A 26,617-nucleotide genomic window follows, 5' to 3' on the forward strand; every position below is an offset into this window, starting at 1 on the left:
CAAAGCAGAAGGAAGGTAAAGCTGGGCAGTGAAAGGGGGTTAGTTTGTCCTTCCTGTGGACATCATAGGCCTGCCAAGAACCTCTGCTTTCCATTTCCATTTAGCCACTTGCTTGATTTAGCAGAACTGGATGCTACAGCCCTCCTGCTCCAGGAGGAGGAAAAGCTGATAGTAATTCTCGAGACTGCTGTTCTGTGTAGAAAATAGCTGCTATTGGTCCCAGCATAGAGTAGCACTGTGCTGATTATCTGTGTGAAAATGTTACTTGTTGGCCACAGAGGAGGCTGGTCAGGATCCCACAGCTCTCACTCTTTAGAATGGTGTCCTGTATTGATCAGGTGCTTCTTTCTGTACTTTTCTCTCTTCAGCCTTTCTTATACTTACCTATTCTAAATCCTATTCACTGTGTCATGTCATGATTTTCCCATTCCTCTCCAATTTTGCCCACTTCTAGCCCTCCCTGCATTCTGCACAAGTTATCCACAGTTTCATTACTTTAGCTGTGTTTTCCCCTCTCCCATAGACCATTTGTTTGATTTCTCTCTTCCTTTTATCTCCCCAAGTCAAATACATAGTTTTAAGTTTTTCCTCTTTTTCTGGTTTATTTGCATCTCCTTTCACCCCTTGCACAGCTCTTCATGCAGTCCTTCATTAATTTAAATAAGTTTTTTTTCCATTTCTATTTCCCACATCCTTTAGTAGCTCATTAGAGCTGCTTGGGACCCAGCATGAATGTTATTACAGATATGATAAGGCAATTCACTTTCTTTAGCTCCAGCTTTGTGGAGGTCTTTATTATTCTTTTAATTTGAAGGGAGATGTAGTTGTGCTGTAGAAAATGAAAAGAAAAATGTATGTATTTTTAGCCTTTAAGAGGTTGTTTCAGATTTGAGGATGTTCTGGATGCCTCCTTCTCTCAAAAATGTATGGCTTCTTTTCAGAGAAAAAAAAAGGAAAGGAAAAAACAGCAAAGGCAGAGTAGGCAGGAATGAGGTGTCTGGTTTTGTGAAGCAAATTATCTTATGAAATGTAAATAAATATATGTAGAAACAAATATATCTAATAAAAATATAAATCTAGTAAATTGATATGCAAGAGTAATAAATATGTATGAGTAAATGTGTCATTTATATGCAAGAGTAAAAAAATTCCTCTATTTTTTCTCCTCTGTTGTGGAAATGGCCTTTAGTGGGGATGGAAGATTAGGAATAGTCCTGACCAGTCAGTGCATCATTGATTCAAAACACAGCAGTTCTGCCTTGATTACCTCACATTTGTGAGACCTTGGTCCCTGTGTGGAAGTGGCTCAGCCTGTTCCTGACTCAGCTTTTCCTCTGCAGATCCCTCTCTCTTCTGGAGGTGCTGGTTTGCATTACACTGAAGTCAGCAGAGCTGGGGGCTGTAACTCAGGGTTGGACACTGCAGAGGAAGTGGGACCTCAGCCATTTGTCTCCATTACTTCTTTTGTTTCAGACAGGGAGGGGGAGATCCCTTTTGCTGATGCTGTGCAGTTATATCAGATTATGTGCCAAGTGAAACCATACCTGCTTTGCCCTTCAGCTGTAACAGATGACACAGATGGATGAAAGTTGGAAGTGGCATAATACATAGGGGAATTACACTGTAATGATTCAGCCTTTGTCAGCATTTTGTCCAGGACACATAAACTGATGATATGTATGGAAACATGTCAGCAAAACCCAGTGTTTGTACATTTTTGAAGAGGAATGGGCATGTTTGCCAAGAGCAGTAATATTCTGTCACAGGCCCCAAAGCTGTAAACTGCATATTGCTGGCTTTTTTTTTTCCCTCTTGTGGATTCCTTTGAAGTAATTTATTAAGAAGAATCAAAAAAATTTTTAAAAATCTGTTGCACCCTCATTTACGCAATTTCTAAGTCATTTTGTCTTGGAAGCCATTCATATTACTGAGCCATTTTTTGAGAGGAGTTACAAGTCTCAGTATTTCTGTTACTTCTGGTCTTCTAACTTATTTTAGGGTTTTTTTCAGAGGATAGTACCCATTGTGATATTCCTGTGTGATAATCCTTTGCTATTGCAATAAATATTTCCTCAATGACTGTTTTTCTCATTTCTTCTTTTAACTCTTATTTCAGCAAAAGATTCTCCAACCATTTATCACACTTTTCTGAACTCTTTTTGATGAGTAGCCTTTCGATTGAAAGCAGAAGTGTCATATTGCATGTCCAATGTCAGGTTCAGGTGATAAGCTTGGAATTAGTTTGGCCTGAGTAGGATGCGAAGAGCTCTGTTCTTGATTAATTCAGTGGAGTGGTATGTGTCATTCAACCTCTCTGCCTCATCTGTAGGTAATTTTGATTTCAGTGTGGTTAAAACCTGAAAATTAACACGAATGCTAAATGAAACAATACAGAATTCAGGATTTTTATTACAATTTTTGATGCCTAGAGTGTCTTCAGTTTGTAACAAAGCAAAAATTCTTCAGCACTTATATTAAAAGCAAACTATATTAAAAATATTGACAATGTTTCTTTGAAACAAAATATACCCCTTCAAACTTCGTCAGTTGCTGACTGAAAACTACTTACATTACTGATATTGTTATAGTTTTAATAGTAATCATGAAAATCATGGAAATGATAGTTCCACTTATTACCTGCGCTGAGTTTTCCAGTTTTATTAATACTTGTTTCTCTCTTCAGGTGCAACAGGTCTTGCATTTCCTGCTGCAGTCCATGACAATATAGTTTACAGTAAAACATTTCTGATTCTTTACAAAAATGAGGAAGTTCCTGTGAATGATGTGATGATTTTCAAAATAAAAATGCTGTTAGATGAGAGGAAGGTAATCTGCTGTTCAAATTTACTGTATTTACTATATATTAGATAATTTTGGCTTCGTTATGTACAATTTGAATTAGTATAAATAAAAGGACCTGAAAGATTTAATGCTTCTACAATTTCTTTGTAGATTGAAGAGTCGCTTAATGAAATGAATTTTCTGCTAACATTAGATTTACACTTCACGGATGCAGACTACTCGTAAGTTTAAATATAGAAGATTTTGTTAAAGTAAGAATATATGTTAACTCTTCAGTCTGTTTAAATCTGTATTATAAATAAGTCTAGCATGTTCACATTGGGCATAACTGATAGTAAAAACTGCTGAAGTCTCTTAAGATTTCATAACTGGTTTGTCTCATTCTGTTTGTTTTTCCTCTGGGGGAGATGCCATTGCATTCCAAAGTATGAACTATGCTAAATTGCTATTTGTGTCAGTTAGTAGTAACTTGCACTTTAAAGATGATTTTTCTAATTGTATGTTGTTCTGTTAATTTCTTCTTAGACCAGATGACGTGAGCACACTACAGCCAATTAGTAGCCGAACTTTAAAGTTGCACTTTAACCTCCACCAGGGCCTTCATCATTACGTCAATGTCATGTTTGATTACTTCCACCTCTCTGTCATATCGGTTATAGTCCATGCTTCTTTGGTTGCTCTGCATCAGCCATTGATAAGGTAATCTCTTGCTAATAAAATGAAAATAACTTATTGAATGTCCAAATGGAAATGTTACAAAACCAAAATAATTAGGAAGGAGTTAAATCTATGGGCAGTATTTTTTTCTATGAGGATTTTAGAATTCAGGGCCCAGAGGGATAAAAAACTTCTTGTTTCTAAGATTATCTGAAACAAATTTTGAAGGGTTTTTAAATTTAGAAATAAGAGTGTGTAGTGTAGAAGCAAGAGAATGCCCAAGGCCAGAGATGTGAGGAATGTATAAATATCTATATTATATGTGTATATTTATATGTATAAATATTTATGAATTTTTTAAATCAAGAAGATCTGCTGCACACTGTACACAGTGACTGAAATAGCTGCTGTTAGTACAAATAGGCTGCTTCCTGTTAACTATTTGTACAATTTTCAGTTACTAATCGAATGGCAGTGATATCTGCAAATGATAAATTTACCATTTTATTCAGCAAATGGAACTGGAGAATTTATTTTTCTCTTTAAAAACGAATTTGGCTAATTTTTGCTGGAGCCTTTTTATTTCATCTACTTGTGTCACCCTTTGCAATCTCTGTTTACTTTGCATCTCTGTGTGAAAAAGGGTTGTACAGTCATTTACATATATGAAATATTCTTTGCACACATTTTTTTAGCATATCTGTCTTTTCCTTCTTTCATGGTCTTCAAATATTCCATGCTACTACCCTCAAATTTCCTTATATTCAAGTCCAGTCTGTGCCATAAATGCCCAGAACTTCAGCTTCAGGTATTCCCACTTCTTGTGCCTGCCTTCATGTCATGAAAAGCACTCCCTCTGTGTATGGTAGACAGCTGTTCTTTGCTGTAGGGCTGTGCTGGTTTGGAGGATTCAGCAGGCTTTCATGGGTTTCTTGTCCTTTTTTTCTCCCTGCAAGTTGGTTTGAATTGTTTTGGTGGTGTGTTTTAGGCATGGTTATATAGTAATTGAACTAACACATTTGAAGAGATGGAGCAGCCTTACTTGGGAGAGAAAAGTGAGAAGGTGGGAATTGTTGTTGAAGACATAATCTGATAAATGCACTTAAAGTAGCATCATGTGTGTAAAATGTACGTGATCACTCTGTCCCACAAGTGAAATTCAGACATTTAACCTATACTGATCCTTTGTTGTCCAAAAATGAAAAACAGGTTTTGATACTAATTTTTAGTAAAAAATATATTTGTCCCTACTGACCTTTTTAAAAAGTTGCAGTAAAACTGAGGGTTTTTCCATGTATTTTTCCTCCGTTTCTTGTTTTTCAAGTGATGATACAATAATGCTATTTAATTTTAAACCTCAGCTTGATACAGTTTGTGTAAGGAGACATTGAAACAAAACAGCAACTTCTATGCTGCTTTTGTTATATGAAGAGTAGGGTGTTGCTGGTGTCCACAAAATTATTTTAAGTATTCAAACTGTCCTTTAAAACAGTTTATGCTGGGGAGAGGAAGAATTTTAAAATTTAGTTTCATTTCAGCTGAGCTCCCCCATGAAGTAAATACTTGATGGTTGTTGTGTTCCTATCTGACTCACTTTTCTAGAACACCTCTTTCTGAAAAACCTGAGAATTGCAGATGTCACTCTTCTTTGTCCTTTGGACTTTCATGGGGGATAGTTTGGTCTTCTGTTTGGATCATGCTCACATTATTGACACCTCTTCCTTTCCTAGGGGTGGTCACTTTTTGACCACTTTCTTCTTCTGAATAGCATTCAGATTAATCTTGTCTTGGGGCCAACTAGTGTTAACATTCCCTTGAAAGAGAGAAGATAATTCTACTTGGGTACTCCCCTGGACTCCTGTATAATCTGTGCTTTTCTTTAACCTGTAATTGCTTATTTCTGCCTGTTATCTAACAGTCCTCACTTTCTGCATTCATTCATTTTTCATTCATCTTTCCTAGCTGTTATCACAAGGCCACTGTTGCAGGATGCTCTGTTCTTCCAGGAGTTCAGGATAGGATCTCTTCCACAGCAGGCAGAGCTCAGGCATCCTTTGGGAAAACAGCAATGTCAGTTTGTGTAACAGCTTTCAACTTCCAGCTACTCCCTCACTTTTTAAGAGGTTAAGTTCTCTCAGCAAAATCCACAGAAAATGAATGCTTCATACCTGTTAAAATTCAAAATTTATCCTCCTGGCTTAAGCTTTCAGGAATATTGTTTAAATTGATTGAAGTTTGCTATGGGAGCAATGAGGAACAGTATGTTCAGATTATCAGTTCATTTGTGCTTTTTGCAGTTTTCCTCGCCCAGTGAAGAATACGTGGTTGAACAGGAATGCACCAGCACAGAACAGGGACTCTGTGATTCCTTCTCTTGAAAGTGTGGTCTTTGGCAATAACTACACAAAACAGTTATCAGCAGACGTAAGATTATATGTCAATTTAAGATTTTATTTGTACTCTGTTGTGAGGTGTGAATTTTTTCTTTTCTGCAGGAATATTATTTGATCAAGAATTAACTTTGTTAGAGTTGTTTTGGGGTGGCATGTGAAAAGGGAAATGAGAAAAATTATTCTAAAAGACTGTTAGCTGCTTCAGGAATGTACACATGGGAAGCTTAGAATATTGTTTGACCTCCTTTTTTAATGTCTTGCAATCCACTGAAAGTCACAAAAATGTGGATCAAATTTGTGAAAAGAGTAATGCTTTTCTTTTTAGTGATTCTGCTAACACTTCATTTATTATACAAAATTAATATGTGCCTTTTCTTCTTTATTCTAGGGTTGCAGTTTTGTTGTTTCAGAGTCTTTCCTCAGCCATGCTTATAATTTCCACTACACACTTTGTGCCACTTTGCTGCTTGCTTTCAAAGGGTTGCACAGATATTTCATTACAATAACCAAGGATCTCCCCTCTTCTCACCGAATTGAGCTGGGTATGTTTGATTTCATGAAGTGTATCACTTTCTTGTGAATGTTTATTAAGACCTCTTCTAGACTAAACTGTCATTGATGGCACATCTCTTATATCTAAAATATTTTTTGTTTAAACTGATCTGAAATTTAGTAACTGAAAAAAACCAAAGAAACAAGTGCTATCATATTCCTAGTAAAATAAGGAGGTAAAAGCCTTAATCTATGGAAATATATTTTTTCTTCTTGGTCTTGATTTGTGTTCTTATTTCAAATTACTGTGTTTAGTGGTGAGGAAGCTCTTAATCCAAGTAGCACACTGCACTTCTTTGTTATAAGGAAACATTGGATATTTGTACAAAAATCTAAATTCTTTAAGCTTTGCGAATAATATTTCACTGAAAACTTACATGAAAAAAGACCTACAAGAAAAAATTGCTGCTGGCTTCATTTGTAGTTTAACTTTTTTAACAGACTTAGTTGCCATGAAGACTTCTAGCTAACCACATATGATAAAAGTAACTGCAAACATATTACATGCAATGTATGGAAATGTGCATGCACATTCCTTTTCTGTAGAAGGAAGATGTATTAGAGAGCCTAACCTTGATTTGTGAATGGTTGAAGTAAGAAAGAAAAATACATGGGCATTGTAAACAATAATTTAGACTTTTTCCTCATCAAGCACATACTTTTTTTAGTCATGTTTAATTAAAGAAAAAAAAAATTTTGCATTTATATGGATTGTAGACAACAGTTAGTGATTTTTGTATTGTTTAATTTTACCAGTGTCAAAACCAAGCACACTGAAACAGTAAGGCTGGTAATTGAGATATGAAAGATATTTTAAAAATGTGATGTGGTCAGTTAGTGATTCAAAGAAAGAGTGTTTCACTTCTATATTACAAAATACAAAGCTCTTTTTGGTGGAAAAATTTTCAGGGAGTTTATTACAAATCTGTCCATAGAAAAGTACTAGAAACTGAAGGTTTTTTCTTCATAGAAGCAAAAATACTGCTACAGTTGGAGGTACATTTTTCTGTCAGTTATCTTAATTTTGATATGGAGGGAAACACCTTATGAAAGGAGTGACTCAACTCTTAGTTTTTCTTGTAAGGTCAAAATGTACTTTTTCCTGAATCAGAGAGTCATTTAGGTTGGAAAGGACCTCTAAAGGTCATGAAGTCCAACATTCAACCAGCAAAACCATGCTCACCACTAAACCACATCTCCCAGATGTCACATCCACATGCCTTTAGAATGATTCCAGGGATGGTGACTCCACCATTTCCCTTGGAAGGCTGTTCCAATGCCTGACTACCCTTTCAGTGAAGAAATTTTCCCTAATATCCAATATAAGCCCCTTCTAGTACAACCTGAGACCATTTCTTCTTGCCGTGTCACTTGTTACCTGTGAGAAGAGACTGATCCCCACCTGGCTGCACCCTCCTTTCAGACAGCTGTAGAAGAGCAGTAAGATCTCCCCTGAGCCTCCTTTGGTGCAGGTTGAAGAGCCCCAGCTTCCTTTGCTGTTCATCACAGGACTTGTGCTCCAGACCCTTCACCAGCCTTATTGCCCTTCTCTGGATTTGCTTTACCAGCTCAATATATTAAGTTTGATGGCACTATTGTTGTTCTAAGGATAGGCTTAGACAAAACCTTGATACTTAAATGTTTCAGGCATGATCTCGAGTTCCCCTGAAACATTCCTCCAAAATATATGTGTAACAGAAAAAAGCTGCTATTGAGTTGCATCCTGGTAATGCAGTATGCATTTCAGCAACATTGAAGTCACCAAAGCCACTCACAAACTTCGGTGGTACTTGAATCAGACCTTTTGTCATCTATATGGATAATTTAGCTTACCTATAGCTGTGTAGTTTTGAACAGAAATGCTCAAAATAAATATCTGAAGAGAAAATTACAACTTAGATTTAACATTCATTGTACATATTCCGCTGACAGTTTGCTTCCTGTGGGTTTAATTTTTTATTTTTATTTTTATTTGTAAGTCTCTGCTGGAGTTATTTGTTTTTTCATAATTATAAATACCTTTTTCACTTATTTCACTTATTTTGTTTATACATTGATAGGGACAATTGATATAATAAAAGGTACTAATAATGTAAGCTTTAATTATTACTCGCATTTTACTCATGAAAAATAATAGCTACCATTAACACTAACGTTTCTAAAATCCATCAGCAGTTAACAAAAAAAGCGCTGTGTTTCTGTAATGTTTATCAAGAAATTGAAGCTCACTAGACTTCACAAAGTACACAATTGTAATTTTTGCTCTTTTTAAAAAAATTAAGTAAATGAACTATTTTATAGTGGATATTTTATCTGTGAAGTTTAAATGGACATTACAGAAGAGAATATTCAGTCCTGTTTAAACTTCAGAATAATCACTTTTTTGTTTAAGATAAAATTATTCTTTCTTTAATTTTGTTTCTTCTGCTTGCTTTGCTATTGCTCTGTTATAATTTTAACACAAGGCACTGATTTTGCAGAGGCATGTGGAGACAACAGTTGGACTCGATAACTGTAATTGAGCATTTAAATATTACTGGTTTCAGGAGATAAAAAATCCTACCTTCATGTGTATCACAAGTGATACTTAATCTAGAAACTGCACTCAAATGATATGTTTTCATGTACTGATCTAACTGCACTAATTGCTAGGCTAGCAATAAGCTCTTTTACTAACTTTAAGGCAAATAATAAATCACAGGTGAAAAAAGGAGTGTAGTAACTAGTCATGTGTGTACAATCCCTGTAACTAGCCAAGGCCAGCATGCAGGTCCTTTATGAACGCCTTCTCAGAAGAAAATATCCACGAACCCAGAGATTCGCCTACCTAGGTATGTTTCCAAAAGCAGGTGATATAATCCCTCAGATTTTTATTGCTACTATAAAATATTGTATTCTTATTAATCATATAAAATGTTACTCCATTTGCAGAAAGAAACAATTTCAATATTCAGCTATAGCAAACATATGTTGAACTCTGAAGTCTACAGAATTGAGCTATTAAATGTTAGGCTGAGTATAGATGATGAGGCATCATTGCTGTTTTTTGGTTTAGTGTTGTTCTACTTTACTAAACAAAAATGAGTGAAGGTTCAGTCAGCCACCGACATTTTTAAAATGGCTTAAAATTATAGCTTCATTTAATGCAACACAGATTTTCAGATAATTACACATAATTAATACAGTTTCTTTCTGAGAAATCTTTCAGATTCCTCTGGTATCTCAAGACTTAATTCTTGCAAACGCTACATAAGGCGTTATGAGTGCTTAGGGTGCATTTGTCCATATCTACATGGGCCAGTCCTCCCTCTGGAGAGTGTCAGTGCTGGCTTGATGCTGGACAAAATATTACAGTGCTCTTTAAGCACAAGGAAGTTTCAGCTGGGAAAAGTATTTAATGTCAGTTCAGTCTTTTATCAGGTTACCAGCTTAATCATCTGTAAGTGTGTTTTGGTTTTATCATAAAAACGGAAACCAAACTGTTTTTTAGTAGAGCCAGCAAAATTGCGAAGATTTAGCATTGCTGCTATAGAATATAAGTGCTTAATTGCCTTTTGTGTAGTGTTAGCTTTACTCTGTCTTCTCTTTTTTAATATAACATTGGATATTAATATAGTTTTGAGCTTTCCATAATGATTTTAGATTTCGGAGTTTTAAATCTTGTTCAACAAGCGTATTCTCAATTGAAGTGTGACAAACAAATAATCAATATGGTGTCATAAGTAAAACATTTAATTTTTTCATTAATGACAAAATTTGTGTGGCCATAACAAAAACTGGTATTATAGCTTAAATTATTTTGATGTTTTTAGAAAAATTATCGTGAAGTACTGTTTAGCAAAAGGTATATGTAGTTTCTTTAAACAACTATGGTAAACTTGTTTCTGAGAACATCGTACATTTCTGCAATTTTTTTTTTCTCAGAGCTTTGAGTTGTGTGAGTTAATTTGTGTGGCATTAAGTTCAAACCTAAGCATGATGAATGCTATTAGTTGAAAATCAATATATGCTTACCAAGTATAAAGAGAAGTTGAGTATACACACTGTCACTGTTCTGTAAACCTTTGTTAATTATCCATACCCTGAAGTTACTACTGGGGCTTTCAAGGCATATTTTGTTGGGATGTGTTTTCAAGAAATATTGAACATTTTTGTCCTTAATACTTTGTTTCAAAAATGAAACATAAATGCTTGTTACAGGAAATTTTAGGGTTTACAAATTATTACTCATATTTCAGATGGAGAAATTAAACATGATACCAAATTATTGTTGTTTGATTTATCAAATCCCCCAAAGTAAACAGGGCTATTTAACAAGAAAAAACATCTTTATGAAGGAATATATCTGTTTTCTTCATATACAAGTCATTCAAAGTTCAGATCCAGTTTAAGCTGCCATATTGTGTTAGATTGATTTGATCTTAACATTAAGCTACTGAGAGATCACTTAAAGAACACTTTTTAGTCAATAAAACTATTTCCTCATGCAGCTAAAGACTTGTATTTGTATTAATGTAATTTGTAAATGATACGGGAATATAGCTTCTGTAGAAAATCTGGTGGAAGAGAAATTGTATTACCTTGGTTTTAAATGATGACGTTGCTGCTGATTAGCAGCAGTATCAGTGGATAATCTGAAAACTGTATCACCTAAAGCACAGTATTCTCAAATTTAATTTTGAATGGAAAATTGTTGTCCTTGACAAGGTGTTATGATAAGCAATCATGATAATTGCAAATTCTTTTTCTTAATTATGTTTTGTCCTCAATCTCGGAAATTGCTATGAAGAAATTTAGTGGAATTTCATAGTTTACTTAATAACTGAGACTTCATATGGCTTCAAGTTTTATTTAATGAATTCTTTTTGATATCTGGAAATTGTTTTGTGAGATAATTTGTTTCACTCTGCAACTTGGAAAGTACATTACTCATGGGTATGTCCTCTCATTTTTCCAGAAAACATAGATGTAGAAATTCGTCTTACAGAATTGTGTGAAGAAGTCAAGGTACAGGCTTTTTTTCATGTATTAAATAAATTAAATAACTATAAAAGTAGAATGTGCTGATTTTGTGTGTTACTTGGGAATATACTGTTTGTTTCAGAGATAACATCATGTATGTTACTTGCTAGCACTTATTTCAACTCTCCCTCCAAAGACAAATTGTGCAACTGATGCCAAAACTGAATTGTTGATCTGGTGGCTTGGTATGTCAGTGGTAGTTGTGTAACTATTTATATCATGAAACTGAAGGTTTAGAGAGGTGGATTACTTGTATGAAAATCATGCTTTGAATTTTCTGCAGTTATAATTTGAATTTTTGGGGTTTGATGGTATCAAATAACAATGACACAAGATCAAGCAGAAGTAAGTTTTACAAAAGGAAATTCTGCAAGTCATCCCCTCATCTGAAAGTACTTGTTCTCTCTCCTTTTCCTGTTTTCTTACATTCTCAAGGAATCACTGTCTACTTTAAGTGGCCTAGTCAAAACGAGCCCCAGCTGATTTTTTGGTCATGGCAAAGTGTAAAGAACATGTTTTAAAACTTCTTGAGAGACTATCCATGCTTTGCTGGTGAGTGGGCCATCTGCCCAACTTGGAAGAACAGTTGACTCACCTTTAGTTACTGCAGTAGTAGTATAACTGCAAGAAAATGTAATAAGGCCTTTAAAAGGATGTCATTGTATAACTGGAGACAAATTCAGCACTCTTTATGGGCAACTAATAATCTTACTTTATGCATTAAAATAGTTTTTGCATTTACATAGCTTCTCTCAATTTGTTAGTTTCTCCCTTGGCTTGCTAAACGTTTTCTGTTTTCTTCTTTCTGTTCTTTTGTACAGTTCTTATCAAAAGTTTCTCTTATTTCTCTTATGATTGCTTAAGTTGGTGTTTCTACATTCCCAATCCCTTTTTCTACTAGCTCTGTAATATTGCTAGATTTAGTTCTTTACTATCTTTTCATTTTAAACCCTTTGCCTCGGTGTCTTATGAGCCTACAATGAGTTTCAGAAAAACTGTTATTTTCTAAAATGGCAGGGACCATAAGTCTACCTCTATCTACAATTGCTGTGGGACTGTATCACAGGATTACAGTATATTGTAAAGAAAGCAAAACTTGTTTCACACCAAATTTGTCTTGGTGTGATCTGGTTCTAGGAAGGTTGTGCTGCAACACTGCTTCCTGACTATGCATGAAATGTTTGTAGGCATCTAGCACCTTATAAAGGTTATTGTGAATTATAACTGCTGAAATGGGAATATCTTTATTAAATTCTTATGATTTTATCAAAGTTGGACTAACATAGCAAGTATAAATTTTTGGTTTCCTGATTCCTCTTCCTTTCAGGCACATGGTATTCTTATATGTTAGGAAATACAACAGTTGAACTCAGTTATCTTTGCCATAAGTTGGAATTTTTGCTGTATTTTTTGGACAGGAGTCCTAATTCTAGAAAGCAATGAGATAATATTTAATTCAACATACAATAATCTATTACTGTTGTAACACAGATTGGTCCAGTGTCTTGGTTTGAGGACATTCCAGGACATCCAGTTTTGAAACTTAGTTAAGATAGTTCCCATTTTGAAGTTGCTTTTTTAAATTAAAATTCTCACTAGGATAAAGTATCCTTTTTTTTATTCCTGTATATTATGGTTTCCTCAGTGAATTTATTTCAGTGAAAATATGTTTTTCCTGACTTCAGAAAATGGAAAATCCTGATGAACTGGCAGAACTTATAAATATGAATCTTGCTCAGCTTTGCTCACTTCTGATGGCTCTCTGGGGGCAGTTTCTGGAGGTCATTACCTTACAAGAGGAGGTCGCAGCTTTGCTAGCACAAGAGCATCACACATTAAGAGTAAGTATTGACCCAGGGACCTTCATATGCTTACTGGGACCCATTGTTATGGAAATGGTATCCACATGAGACTCCAGTTTGCCATTTTTCTATTTATATTTTGGAAAGCTGGTTGGAATTGTAAAGGGAACTGTTGCATTTCATTTGTTACCTTGTATATAATGTATTATGTTGTTAGAATATAATGCATAAAACATATTATTTATGTTTATGAACCAGGTAATTCACTGTTCTTTTAATAAGAAATGCAGTTCAAAGGCTGATTGTAGGCTGTGGAATAACATATATTTTTGCAGACTGATGTACTTTTTCTGTGGAAGCCTTGTCTAGTCCCACCTTTGCTGCATTTAGGCTGCCTGCTTACATCATAAACAAAGTGTATTTTTTTCTGAATTAAGAATTAATAACAATAAGTTCTGAAAAGTCTCTTACATGGGATTTTATAAAAGAAATGTGTGTGAAATGATTTTGCACATGAGTGTTTATGTGTGTCTGTACTAACACATCTACAGTGCTGTTGGTCTGTCTATAGGTGTGTGCAATTTCTGTGGGCTCTCAGCAAGCAGAACCACAGCAGTGCTGTTCCCATAGTGAAATATAATCGACTATGGACTAAAGCATTACTCTTACTTGATAAATCACATTGTTTGGTGAGGAAATCATGGTTGTGGGAGTAAACTGTATGGAGAATAAATGGAATCTTTGAGAATGAATGCAAGGGTTATTTGTTTGATGTGCTAGCCATAAGAAAGGGATCATTTTATTGTCTGTCTATGAATCTTACCTTTCTGTGGGTTTCATATTAATACTGGAATACCTCAACTTAACTGGTGGAAGGTATGAAAGTATACTGTTTCATTTAACCTGCATTTCCATTCAGCTGCTGGTGTGTTAGTGATTTTACAAATTTATATTTAATAAAACCAAATGAAGAATTAATATATTAATTTTGGCTGCTCCAGAAGAGACACTGCTAATGGTTATGTATTTATCTTCTTAAATGTGGTTCTTTTAAAATCTATCATGTAAGTCATCCTCCTTAGTTCATAAATGCTTCAAGTATTGAGTATTCCTGCAATAAATCAAAGTATTTAATTATACTGTAGGAATTTAGATATTGCACATATTAAAACTATTTCTGTGATGCTTTGCAGCTGGAAAAGAAATCAAATAGGAGTTCCCTTCCTCCCTATGGAAAAAAAAAAGTATAATTTGATTTCACATTTGCATACCCTGCATCATTCTGATTTGCTGTTATGCTCATTCCTCTTGTTATCTGTCACTGTACTTTGTGGATACTCTATAATCGATCAAGGACTGGAGAGGAGATGGGTAATCCTAAAATTATGTTTTTATGTGGTGCCTGATAGCAGAAAGCAAGCAGGCTGACTGCAAGAATTGCATAGTACAGCATTGAGAAGGGATTTTTACCTGAGCCAACTTAGAACCAGCAGTGTGATATTACTTCATTGTTTTCTACACTCCTACATGATATGAGTTTGTACGAATACTTTGAAAATATATGTAATTAAAATATATGTAAGAAACCATTGCTCCACTGGGCTTCCCCTGTGGCAGTAGAGCAGGAACTCACAATCCATGAGTTCAGCAAACCTTTAAATGAAAGAGATGCTAAGTTTCAGCCTTATCTTTCCTAAGAGTGTTTTCAGCTGTTTGTTTTGGGTCTTGTTTGGCAGTGCTTATATAATAAATTGTTACTTTCATTAGTAATATCTTGAGAATTTATATTCAGAGGGATTGTATAATCATACTTCAGGAAGTCTACAATGATGATCACGTTCCACTGGAGCCATTTTCGGCACATACCAAGTGATGCAGGCTTTCTGGTTATTGGATTTAGTTGGTATTTAAAAGATGATCTACTAATTCTCCTCATTGGAGGCTATATGTTGACATTTACAATCATGGAATTAAGGTTAAGGTTGGAAAAGACCCTTAAGGTCATCAAGTCCAACTATCAACCCAGCACTGCCACATTCAGCACTAAACCAGATCCCCATGTGCTGTCTCCGGATGTATTGCCACAGATGGCAATTCCACCACTTCCCTGGGCAGTCTGTTCCAATTCTTTACAACTCCTTCTGGGAAAAAAAAGAAACAGCAAAGCTAATATCCAGCCTAGACCTCCCTTGGCACAACTTAAGGCTATTTCTTCTTGTCTTTTCACCTGGGATATGGCAGAAGAGACCAATTCCCACCTGGCTACAGCCTCCTTTCAGGTAGTTGTAGAGAGTGATGAAGTCTCCCCTAAGCCTCCTTTTCTCCAAGCTAAAGATGACCCACTAATTCTCCTCTTAAGAGACTTAACCAGTCCTTTCTAGAATAAGAAACCTTTTTATTTATTTTTATTTTGGAAATGGATACTCTGATGTATTCACTACTGGTTGCTAAATCTCATTTTATCTTTTCTTCTTGCAATATTTCTAGACTATCAGGAAAACTCCAGAGGAGATTTCTCTCTGGGAAACTTAATTACTGAACCCTTTTAGGGAGTGATTAATCTGAGTGGTTAAGATATTTGTGTCAAAATACCCCCTAGAAAGGCCTGCCACCTGTATTTGGTCAAATGACTTTCACCCGCTTTGCACAGATGCTTATAAAGCAGGTATTTCTGCTGAAGAATTGTTCAAGCATTTAAATTATTATTTTAATAATTTTATTTACATTTACTTAAGTGTTTCAATATTTAAATATTTTCAAGTACTTGGAAAAGCACTGCATTAAAAAGTGAGGAACACTTTAGGTAAAACTGAATATCCATCTACTACATGATCATACTGATAAGGTTTACAAATGTATTTTATTGAAAAAACTGCTTAAAATTTTATTGAAAAAACTGCTTGAAATAACTTTGTTATTTTACATTACAAAACGTTTTGAACACTCAACTAGTTCATCTCTTTGTTCTGTAGTGACATCTCCTGGTAGGTCTGAATATATTCTTCCAAAATTATTTCTTTCAGTTTGATTAGTCCTAAAATAGGAGAGCTGAAAACTAAGACCTCTAACTGCTATTTATAAATATGCAGATATACAATATGTATTCCACAGCAGCTTTTAAACACAGTTCTTCTGTTTACATTGGGAGGACCATAAAAACCATGCCTCTGGGAAATCTGTAGAGATTAGGAGTAGCAGCTGCAATTTCCTCCTGCAAAGTCATTGTGTAGTCAGCCCAAGTCAGTGGTTCCTGCATCATAGCAGAGCTGGCAGCCACTCTGGTTCTGTAGAGCCTGTTTATCACTGTCCTAGCAAGTGCCTCAGTCCTTCAGTAAGTTAAGCACCGATTAAACATAATAAACTACTGTTAATTGGGGCTCTTTTGTCTCATTAGTAAAGACTTACATGCTTTTGGAGCTTGCTTTCAACTAGTCTTATACTGTTGTTATTCTACTTGGAGCTGTCTGGAGCTGGCAATGAGATTTTCTTCAGAAGTACTGAAATTACTTAATTACAAATGGGATTTATTGCAAATGAAAAAATGTCTTCCTCTTCTGTTGGAAAGAGTGCAGTGTTCTAAAGATCTAGTCTCCATATAACTCCAGTTACTTTATGTGGTGATGTGCTCATGTCTAAACTCAAAACTACCTTGCTTGCTTCCTGGGAAACAGATGTGTGCCCTTTCCTTGACATGTACCACAGACATCTACTAATTTAGCAATGTTCCTGTAACTATTACCTGACTGATTAGGATCATTAATTAAGTTTTAAATTGCTGAATTTAAAATGATAATGTTCACTCTTCATGATAAATTGTTCTAAAATCTCGTTTTTAAGCAGTAAAATTATCTTATAAGTCTGTTTTAGAACAGACACACATCCTGGGAGAAAAGATGGGGATTAGCACTGAAAAAATCATGTATTTGCAAGGTACACCTCTGTTTAGAAAAGGCAGCTGGGAAAATGCAGCAAATTACTTGGGAACATCAATTCTTATCACACGTGTATATATAAACTCCTGTTGGATAAACAACAAATTCTGAAAGAAAGCAAATTGAGTTCTGGCAAGAGTGGAAGTTGCATACTATTGAATTTTGTGTTTTCTTCTTACTTCAAAGCATTTTCCATGACTATTCAGAGGTGATGTATGACTAAGATTAATTCCATGAAATACAATACAATAAATTCTGGGAGGTTGGGACAGGACTTTCAGTTTCTCTTGCAAGTTAAAGATTAGGGGTAAAGTGTTTGTGATTTGGGATTGGGTTTTTTCTTAAGCACCTTGGAACAATTTTTTTCTCAGTTCTTCTTGTATCAAGAAAACAAAAAGGTGTAGAAGCTACAGAATTTAAAGTTCATCCAAGTGATACTCTCTAAAAGTATACTGGACAGTGTATTGGGAGAGAAAATGAACTCCTATGCAAGTGGTTATGTCTGAACAAAATTAATATGGTCCTGAAAGTCTGGTGTTTGCCAGTTCATGCCCAAGATTTTCACAGAGCCATGTTTGTGCTCAGGGTGGGTGCAGATGATGGCTGCAGCTCTGAGTGACAGAGATGAGGGAACTGAACTAGGTCTTCACACTTGTTGCCAGTTTCACACTGAAAACTCCCACAGTGTTCAGGAAGATCCATAATTTAAGAGGAAAAGCCAGAGTATATTGAAGAAATAAAGGCATAGGAGACCAGAAAGTGCCTGGTAAATAAATTATTGATTCATTAGATTAACATGTAATTCTCTAAGTGGGATAGAAATTTTGTTTCAATTGATATAACCAAATTAAAGTTTACCTACAAGCTGTTGTGAAGAACCATTGTACAGCACATTCTCTTTTCATTTGCTTTTTTTTGCCTGCAGGTGATTTGGAAGTTGCAAAAATAAAATGCATATTGATTGGATTAATATTTATATAGAATATTGGAAATATGAGAAACCTCATGCAAAACCTTTGGGGTTTCTAGATACTACATTTTTAGTACATTGATTATATTGTCATTTGCAGCAAATTGCTGTATAATTCACATTCTCTATTTTAGCATATATTTGATGGTAAAAATATTGATGGTTCAATACATTTGATGGTAAAAAAATATGCTCCCATGTGTTATTAAATACCACTTTAGTATTGTATTGTTTATTGATCTCAGACATACAATTAAGTCTTTAATACAATGCTTAAAATTAATGTACATTCTGTTACTGTCTTCATCATTTCCAGCAAAAATCTTTGCAAACAAAAGTTTGTTTTGTACAGTAGTTTACTGTGGGCTAGAGAGTACTTACAGAAAATTTGAAACACTCCTCTATATTCTGAGACTGCAGAATATCTAATGGATTTCTGCTTCTCAAGGTAATACTCAGGCTCATTCAGAAGTGTCAATTGAACAGTCATTTCCTTTCTTCCCATCAACATTTCCAATAATATTTTGTGTGCTATTGCTTGAGCCTGATTTGGATGATTGATTTATTAGAAATCAAATTTTCAGCAGGCAGCTGGGTCTAATAAAATTCCCAGTTATCCAGAGCACAAATTTAAATTGTTTCAGTCATTAGTCTTGTCTGTGGCAGCCGTTCAGAATGAGCATCTAAAAGCAGAGTAACTGTCTGTATTAGACATACAAATGATATATTGATGCATAGGAATGCTGGTGGATTTTTCAAAATTGTTTGTAAGGTAAAATAAGCTCTACCTTCATTTGGATTTTGCAGGTGCGCAGATTTGCTGAAGCATTCTTTTGCTTTGAGCATCCTAGGGAAGCTGCTCTTGGCTTTCAGGAACTACAGTGAGTAGCCTTTGGAATTCCACAGTATATAGCATGTTACTCTATAGTATATGTAGCATTGCAAAAATACATATGAAATTCAAGAGGTACTTGTTCTCAAGATAGATTTAAAGTACTGGAACTTATATAAGAAGTTATTAAATATTCACGCTATTATTAGTTAATTAGTACAAAAGCTTCTACTAAAATAAATTAAACTGTTGGTAATTTCTGTTAATGTAAAAATAAATATTTTTTTTTCATGGAGGACTGCTTCCTTTTTTCAGTGCTCAGAGTCATCTACAGATGTGTGCAGCTATCAAAAACATTTCCTTCTGCAGTTCTCTTCCACCTCTCCCTATTGAATGCAGTGAACTAGATGGAGATATGAACTCCTTGCCTATAATCTTTGAAGATCGGTATTTAGATTCAGTTACTGAAGGTAAACAAACCTCACAGTACAATTTCCTTTTTGAAAAATTGAGGAAAAATTATGTGAAACTTGAATATTTTTAATAAATTTCTTGCTGGCTTTAAAGGACTACATTTATTTGACAGGATATGGGTTTTTAGCTTGAGTTTTATATAATTGCTAGTGCATTGATTATCTGCATAATATTATTGTAAACATACTTTCTTTTTCTCCCACCCCTCCCCCCTTCTTTTCTGTCAAAGATTTGGATGTACCCTGGTTGGTAGCTCAGAGTGTTCCAAGGGCAGAGTCCAATAAACTGGATAAATTTGAAGCTGAAGAAGGTTTCGTTGCTGGTTTAACTAGCCCAGAACTGAAAATAAGACCCGCTGGTGCCTCCATCTCTTGGCATTCAGAAGCTGAAAAGATGCTAACAAAAACCTTCAAAGGGAAAAATGAAGATATAAATAAATCCAAAGCTAAGGTCGCCAAGCTCATCAAAACAATAAAAGCGGAAAACACAAAAAAAGTTGTAAAACAGAACTCAAAGGACTCTGTGGTGTTAGTAGGATACAAATGTTTGGTAAGTGCAGCACTGGAAAATGCCTCTAGAAGGTTAGATGGTGAGCCTTCATACGATGCTAATGAAGGGCTGGACCCTAGAGTAGGTGGAATTCCTTGTGATACAAAGGCTTGCATCGGGCAAATAACTCAAAAAGACCTTCCATTGTTGCCATATGATGAAATCACTGTCAAGACTGAAGGTGACCAACCAGGTCCAAGTAGTCCTGTGCACTGTGAAAATGAGGCTATTTTTGATAGACTGACTATCTCCCAGACAGATTCTGAAACTGTTCAAGCAGATAGTGCTTTACAACACACAGGTACATTTGAAGGTTGTTGTGGAGGTCAACCAGCTTCCTCAGGAGTCAGGACAACTGATGTCAAACCAAGAAATAAGAATCTTTGTCCAGAGGAGAAAGGAGTGGCTCACACTGAATCATGGGCTAAGTTTCCACAAGATGAAGTGCACGAAGAGAATTTGCTAACACCCAATATTCAGTCTTCAGAATCTGGAAATAAATTGAATTTGGAAGAACAGGAACCCAAGCTTGAAAAGGAGGAGGTCCATGAGAGAAACTGTCAGCATACCAGTGACAACTTGACAAAAATGAAAAGCAATCCACCTACTCTTCCAACAAAAGAGAATCAAATCCCTACAAGTGGAGACATGACTAAATTACCAGATGTTAGTGTGACATATGCCTCTTCTAGATTTTCAGATTCAGGTGTAGAAAGTGAGCCAAGTTCTTTTGCAACTCACCCCAACCCTGATCATGTTTTTGAAAATGTTCATGGTCAAATTGCACACAATGGTGAGAGAGCATTTCCTCAGCCTTTACTAAAACCAGACTGTGCAATAAAAAACACAATCGAAAGCCATTGCACTGAGAGTACAAGTGCTGTAAGTGAAATACAGTCATCCCTGACATCCATAAATTCACTGCCTTCAGATGATGATGAGCTGTCACCAGATGAGAATTCAAAGATATGTGTTGTACCTGAATGCCAGCTAAGTGACAGCAAAACAGTATTGGATCTAGGAGCAATTGACCTGCCAAAATGTGATGATGGTAAAACGTCCAACACTAATTTGGAGCAACAGTTTGTTGTGTATTCAGAGCACTTTGATAACAAAACTCTATCTGTGCATTCCTCACTCTCAGGAAAAAAAGATCTGTTACACTTGGTTGTTTCAGATGAGGACACACCTACTGATGTGGAAAGTTACAGCCCACAAACAGGCCCTGACACAACCTGTAAGGACTCTGAGGACCTTGAAAGGCACCCTACAGCTACAGAAAGAACAATTAAGTTGCGTCTGGAAACAACCTGTGTGGGTGAGCCATCTGCTGTTCCAGGTTCTTCATCTGTAAATGCAGTGGTTAAAACAAGCAAAGTAAAACATAATGAGCCCTTAGAACTAAAGGGCACAGCTGAAGAACTGTCAGTAGCTGAAAGTGAAACTGGTACAGATAATCTTTCTCCAGCTGGTAGTGCTGACATGGTAAAGCAAGGGCTTGTTGAAAACTATTTTGGCTCTCAAAGGAACACAGATATTTCAGATATTTGGCCTAAGGACAACAGCATTCCTGTTAGCCCTCAAAAGGAAGCATATGAAAAACAAATTACTTGTTCTTCTCAACAAGATGAGGAAGAAGAGGAGGATCAAGATATGATTGAAAATGGGTATTATGAAGAAACCGATTATAGTGTATTAGATGGAGCTTGCAGTGCTGAGCAGGATCATGGCTTAGCAGAAGAGAGAGCCCTGAGATCTGAAATGATTGACAGTGGACACTTGCAAGACATAATGACTGTGCCCCCTGTTTGTACTCCTGGTTGTTTGTCTTTCCCTTCTTCTCTGAGAGACTCTCCCTGCAATGTTACCTCTTCTTCAAAGAATAAATCTGATGCAATTACACAACAGCCAGGCAGCACATCCTACAGCTCAGCTTCAGCTGTTTCCTGGTATGAAAGCTCCCCAAAACCTCAAATATTAGCGTAAGTGATTGTTTTAAAACAAGTTTTTTACTTTTGGAAATTATGTTAATATAATGGACAAGGGGAAAAGAAGCATGGTTGGGCTGTAGAATGCCCCAGAACTGTGGCTTGTGGATTCTGCATGCCCAAGTAACAGCATGTTCTAGATGTTCAGATAAAAAGTGTCTCAGCACTAACTTCTTCTATCTTATCTTACGAGAGTTATCTTGTAATGTCATGTGGTTTGAAAACAAGCAAAACAGTATTTTTCTTTGTTATGTTTAAAAAAATAATCATTCTGCTGAAAAATAATATTGTAAAGGCTACTGAGCATAAAAATGGTGTTGTATGAAAGTGAAGTTATTAAAATAGCAAGCTTGGGAAAATATGCTTTGACTCTAAAAACAAATCCAAAAACATTGTGTAACTGGTTGTCCATTAGATTAGCTAAATGAAGCAAATGTGTAATGCAAGCTATGATAATGGCCTTATTTTTAAATCTTAACTTCAAATACCAAAAATGTAACACCTCAGAGACCACGGTGCTCTAAATTACACTGCAGTTTGGCTACCAGGAAAGCCAAATTTAGAGGAACATCAGGGATCCCAGATTGTACCTCTTCTTGCTGTAAACATAGGAGTTTCCCTAATAACTCCCTGCTGCTCAATGAACATGTGAAGCAGCACTTTATGTGTTGTTTTGGAAGTAAAATGTTGTTGTGAGAGAAAATTTAAAAGAGAAGTAGAAATAAATGCTGAGATGGTGGAAGAGGTAAAAGACCCGATAGTTTGTGAAAGGCAGCTTGAGAACAGAAAGGAGTGAGTAGTCAAGTAGAGGAAAACAGGTTAGAAGTGGCCAGAGAAGTAGAATCTGGGGGTACTGATGTGGAATGGGAAAGATGAAGAACAGAGGCTACTCAGGCTGTTCTGTAATGATAAAAGTGAACTCGGAATAAAATCAAGGAGTTGGCCATGGGAAAAGCAGAGTCTCCTGGAACATGAGATAACTGTGAATCCAGAGGGTATGATCTGCTCTGTAAAGAACCACCCTTGGTGTGTTCAGGAAACATGCCTTGAGTACAAACTCAAGTAGCTTCTGTTGCAGAGTGATAAGAGCAGCTGTTAGCAGTGGTTTCTTTTCAGGCTGACTTCATTGAGGCCTGGCCTAATTCCAGTTAGTGAGGAATGAGCTAAAGATAAAGTTGGGAAAACAGAAAAAAAGGTAAAATGGGAAGAAAACAGTGAGCAGGCAGAAGAGGATGGGATACACAATGTTGTCATTTGTTGTGAGGGATCATGCAGAGCAGATGGATTAAGGATGCATAAGAAAGCATAAAGCTTTATGTGCTGCAGAGAAGCTGATATGCAATTAGGAAGGCCATACACAAAAGCTAAGGGTAGTGAAAGAAAGGGAGAAAGGAACACAAGGAGCTCCTAGCATGTGAGGATCTCAGCTATTAAAAACCTTATAGTGTATGCCCTCACAGAATATGTAAGAGATCAGAAGTCTGGACCTAGCTGTTTGAAAAGCAAGTATCAGTTATGATTTCAGAAATATTTGGAGAGTTTGCAAAGATGGTCAAAGGAGAGAATAGAGTAGAGCTTGAGATATGGTTTTTATTACAGAGGAAAAAGGGCTGCAGGAATCTGCACTAAAACTGTTCTGAGGAAATGGTTTATTTTGTAAAAATACTAATTCAATAAATATATTTTCCTCCATATTAATTACATAGAATACAAAGCAAAATGACAGTAGAAAACTGTATCCTGAAAGACCCTATATTTATCTAGCAATAGTAAATGTATAATAAGTATTTTTTTATTCCAGTTTCCTACAGGCTAAAGAAGAATTGAGGCAACTTAAACTTCCTGGATTTATGTATAGTGATGTTTTCAAACTGGCTTCTTCAATACCTTATTTCAGTATGGAAGATGATGAGTGTTCAGAAGAAGGAGTACATCTTATAGTCTGTGTCCACGGCCTAGATGGTATGCTGGGAAATGTGATACTGTACAAGAAAATAGTTCAGGTTACCAGTGAGATTTAGCTTTGGTCATTCGAACTCTGAACTGAACACCTGAAATAGGTTCACTGGAGGGAAAGGGGAAGCTGACATTGTACTGCTATATTTGACAATGTGTTCCATAAAATCTTTTAAATTAAGAATTCTCTTTCTTTAAGAAAATTTCCCTGCACATAAATCTGTTTAATGACATAGTTCACATAAGGTGCATCTTTCAGTTTTTTATGTTGTAAAGGAATTTGTCCATGTTGTCGTAATAGAATGGAGTTACTGACAAAACTGTTTTCTTTAGAATTGCTGTGTAGTCAAGGAAAATGAAATATGTGTATCTTGTTAGGAAAAAGAAATAGTGTGTGTAAAACTCAGTCAGGTGTTTATAAGGTTTTAAAAGGTTTAGTCACTGAATCACAGGGTGGTTGAGTGTGAAAGGGATCACTGAAGATTGTCTCATTCAACTTCTTTGCTCCGAGCAATCACCTACAGCAGGTTGCCCAGGATGCAGTTGGGTTTTTGAATATTTCCAAGGACTAAGATTCTACTATGGTAGAAGTGAGAATATCTTTTTAATTGAAAGGATTCTAAAGTTATAATTCACCTGCTTTTAGTTCAAAGTGCATTGAAGCATATATTAAGAAACAATATCCTTTCTAGCTTTTGTGTGTTTTTGAGATACTTCTTGAATTAATAATGTAAGGAAACACAAGAGGGCAGAGTATTGGACTTCAGCAACACTGTACAGGCACCTTCTTCATTTTTCAAATTCCTAAGTTGAAAAAATAAAATAACAACATAGTTTTTCTTTCCTCATTGGGGCAGAAAGCAGCCTTTGTTAAGTCATTTTAAAAATAGGACTCAGAGGTATTCCCTCTTACTAGTGTAGATATTGTAGTACATGTAAAAGTGGCACAAAAATTAACTTGATCAAGAAGCCTGTTATTATAAAAACACGTTTGAAGCCTTAGGAAAGTCCACATACTTAGATTTTTCATATTAAATCAGTGAGCATATACAAGCTATTTCCAATAAATGACAGATGTAAATAAAAATCCTGTTCTGTAATTAAGGCAGAAAGGCTATCCTTTCTTCAAAAGCATCCATGGCTACTGATGTGGAAAAATCTTCAGGATGCTAGTTAAAATAGCATTTGTTGTTTTGGGTACCATACCACAGTATCTAAAAGTATCTTTGTCTGCTGATAGTTCACTCTGCCATTTCATTTTATGAAAATACTCCTTCACCGAATTCTGTAATTTATTGAAGGAGTATTCACTGAGTTCTTTAATTTGCTTTATCAAAATTAATTTGGTTTCCAAGAATGTAATGTTCACAGTGCTATGTATCTGTTGGAGGCCAAGATAAAATCAAACAACACTGCCTACATCCTTGCTTTTTTAAAAGTGTTTGCATAGAATGTAATTTTCATAAACCATTTTGTCACTTAATTTGACATTGTAGTTTCTTTCAAAGTCTTACTGAATTTTAGTTAGGGCTGAGAATATAATTAGCTGTGTTTAAGTATAAAGCTCTGCCAGTGTTTAATTTCAGTATTCTAAGTGCTGTTATTCCAAGTTAACTTTGCAGAATCTAACTCTTGATTGTTTTTCTTTTTCAGGTAACAGTGCAGATCTAAGATTAGTGAAGACTTACATTGAGCTAGGGCTGCCTGGAGGAAGAATTGAATTTCTTATGTCTGAAAGGAATCAGGTATTTGCCAACTAAAAAAGAATTTTTGTAAAACATTGAACAATGTAAACCTTCAGACATGTTTATTTAATGGCACTATTATATTTATCACATTTTGCATATTTTATTGTATTCTCATGGAATCCATTATTTGATCTATGGTTTAAGTCAAAGTATTTACAAAATCTTATATGGTATTGAAGGTCAGTATTTTAAGGGGTAACATTTGTTACTACCAATTTGTTGTGTGTTGTGTAAGTTTTTAGCATAAGCAGTTTGGATTGTGGATAAAATATGCTCGATACTAGTGGTAAAAATGTAATAGTGAAAACTGGTGTGGCAAGAAGGGAGATGTGTTATTTCAGAGGATCTGAGAAATATAAAATTCCTGTTGCTTGTTCTTTTGTCGCGTACTGCAAGACCTACATCATAACATGAACAAATATCAAAAGGACCTCTTGAGTTAAACTTTTGTGAATTATATTATTTTCTGATGAAGTAAACTTGCCAAAGCACAAAAGACCAATTTTTATTTTTTGTCTGTGTGTATGTGTGTATTACATATTGTATTAGACATACTTCAGAGATGAACTAGAACAAAATCTTGTCAGTAGCTCAAACAAAAGCTTCATTTAGTGCACTAGCATTTTTCTGGCAGTAGCTGCTGGGATGCTTTGTGAAACAGGCTGGACAGGCACCAAGCCAGGCTTTCTCTTCTCTAGCCCTGTAGTTTGTGTCAGTCAGCAGCTGCAAGACTTTCTGATTTGTGAATTCCACTGAGACCACTGAGCCTAAGAGCTGTTGACAGACTTTTCTCCTTAATGTTGGCTGATTCTTTTTGAATGTTTTTACTTCTGTGTCCATAGCATACAGCTGAGATTAATTCTGTGGTTGGTATACATTAGCAATTCAGTTGCAAACAAGGAAATTGAAATAATTTACCTTACAGCTTGTTTTGGAAAAA

The 26,617-nt window shown here is 35.5% G+C and overlaps 1 protein-coding gene across 3 annotated transcripts in view; it reads left to right on the forward strand.

Annotated features, from left to right (window-relative positions):
* FAM135A (family with sequence similarity 135 member A) overlaps positions 1-26,617 on the forward strand; it is a 79,287-nt gene that overhangs the window by 39,912 nt on the left and 12,758 nt on the right. For 2 of the 3 annotated variants that reach the window (XM_079297511.1, XM_079297509.1), the window contains exons 5-17: positions 2,684-2,826; positions 2,953-3,023; positions 3,328-3,501; positions 5,757-5,883; positions 6,241-6,394; positions 9,158-9,235; positions 11,362-11,411; positions 13,112-13,267; positions 18,938-19,011; positions 19,278-19,432; positions 19,666-21,967; positions 23,775-23,935; positions 25,583-25,674. In XM_079297511.1, the coding sequence (XP_079153637.1) occupies positions 2,684-2,826; positions 2,953-3,023; positions 3,328-3,501; positions 5,757-5,883; positions 6,241-6,394; positions 9,158-9,235; positions 11,362-11,411; positions 13,112-13,267; positions 18,938-19,011; positions 19,278-19,432; positions 19,666-21,967; positions 23,775-23,935; positions 25,583-25,674 (3,737 nt within the window). The remainder of the gene's footprint in view (positions 1-2,683; positions 2,827-2,952; positions 3,024-3,327; positions 3,502-5,756; positions 5,884-6,240; positions 6,395-9,157; positions 9,236-11,361; positions 11,412-13,111; positions 13,268-18,937; positions 19,012-19,277; positions 19,433-19,665; positions 21,968-23,774; positions 23,936-25,582; positions 25,675-26,617) is intronic. The other variant, XM_079297510.1, reaches the window with a different exon arrangement.

Source organism: Erithacus rubecula (genome assembly GCF_903797595.1).
Source record: "Erithacus rubecula genome assembly, chromosome: 2".
In the NCBI taxonomy this organism is placed as follows: Eukaryota; Metazoa; Chordata; class Aves; order Passeriformes; family Muscicapidae; genus Erithacus; species Erithacus rubecula.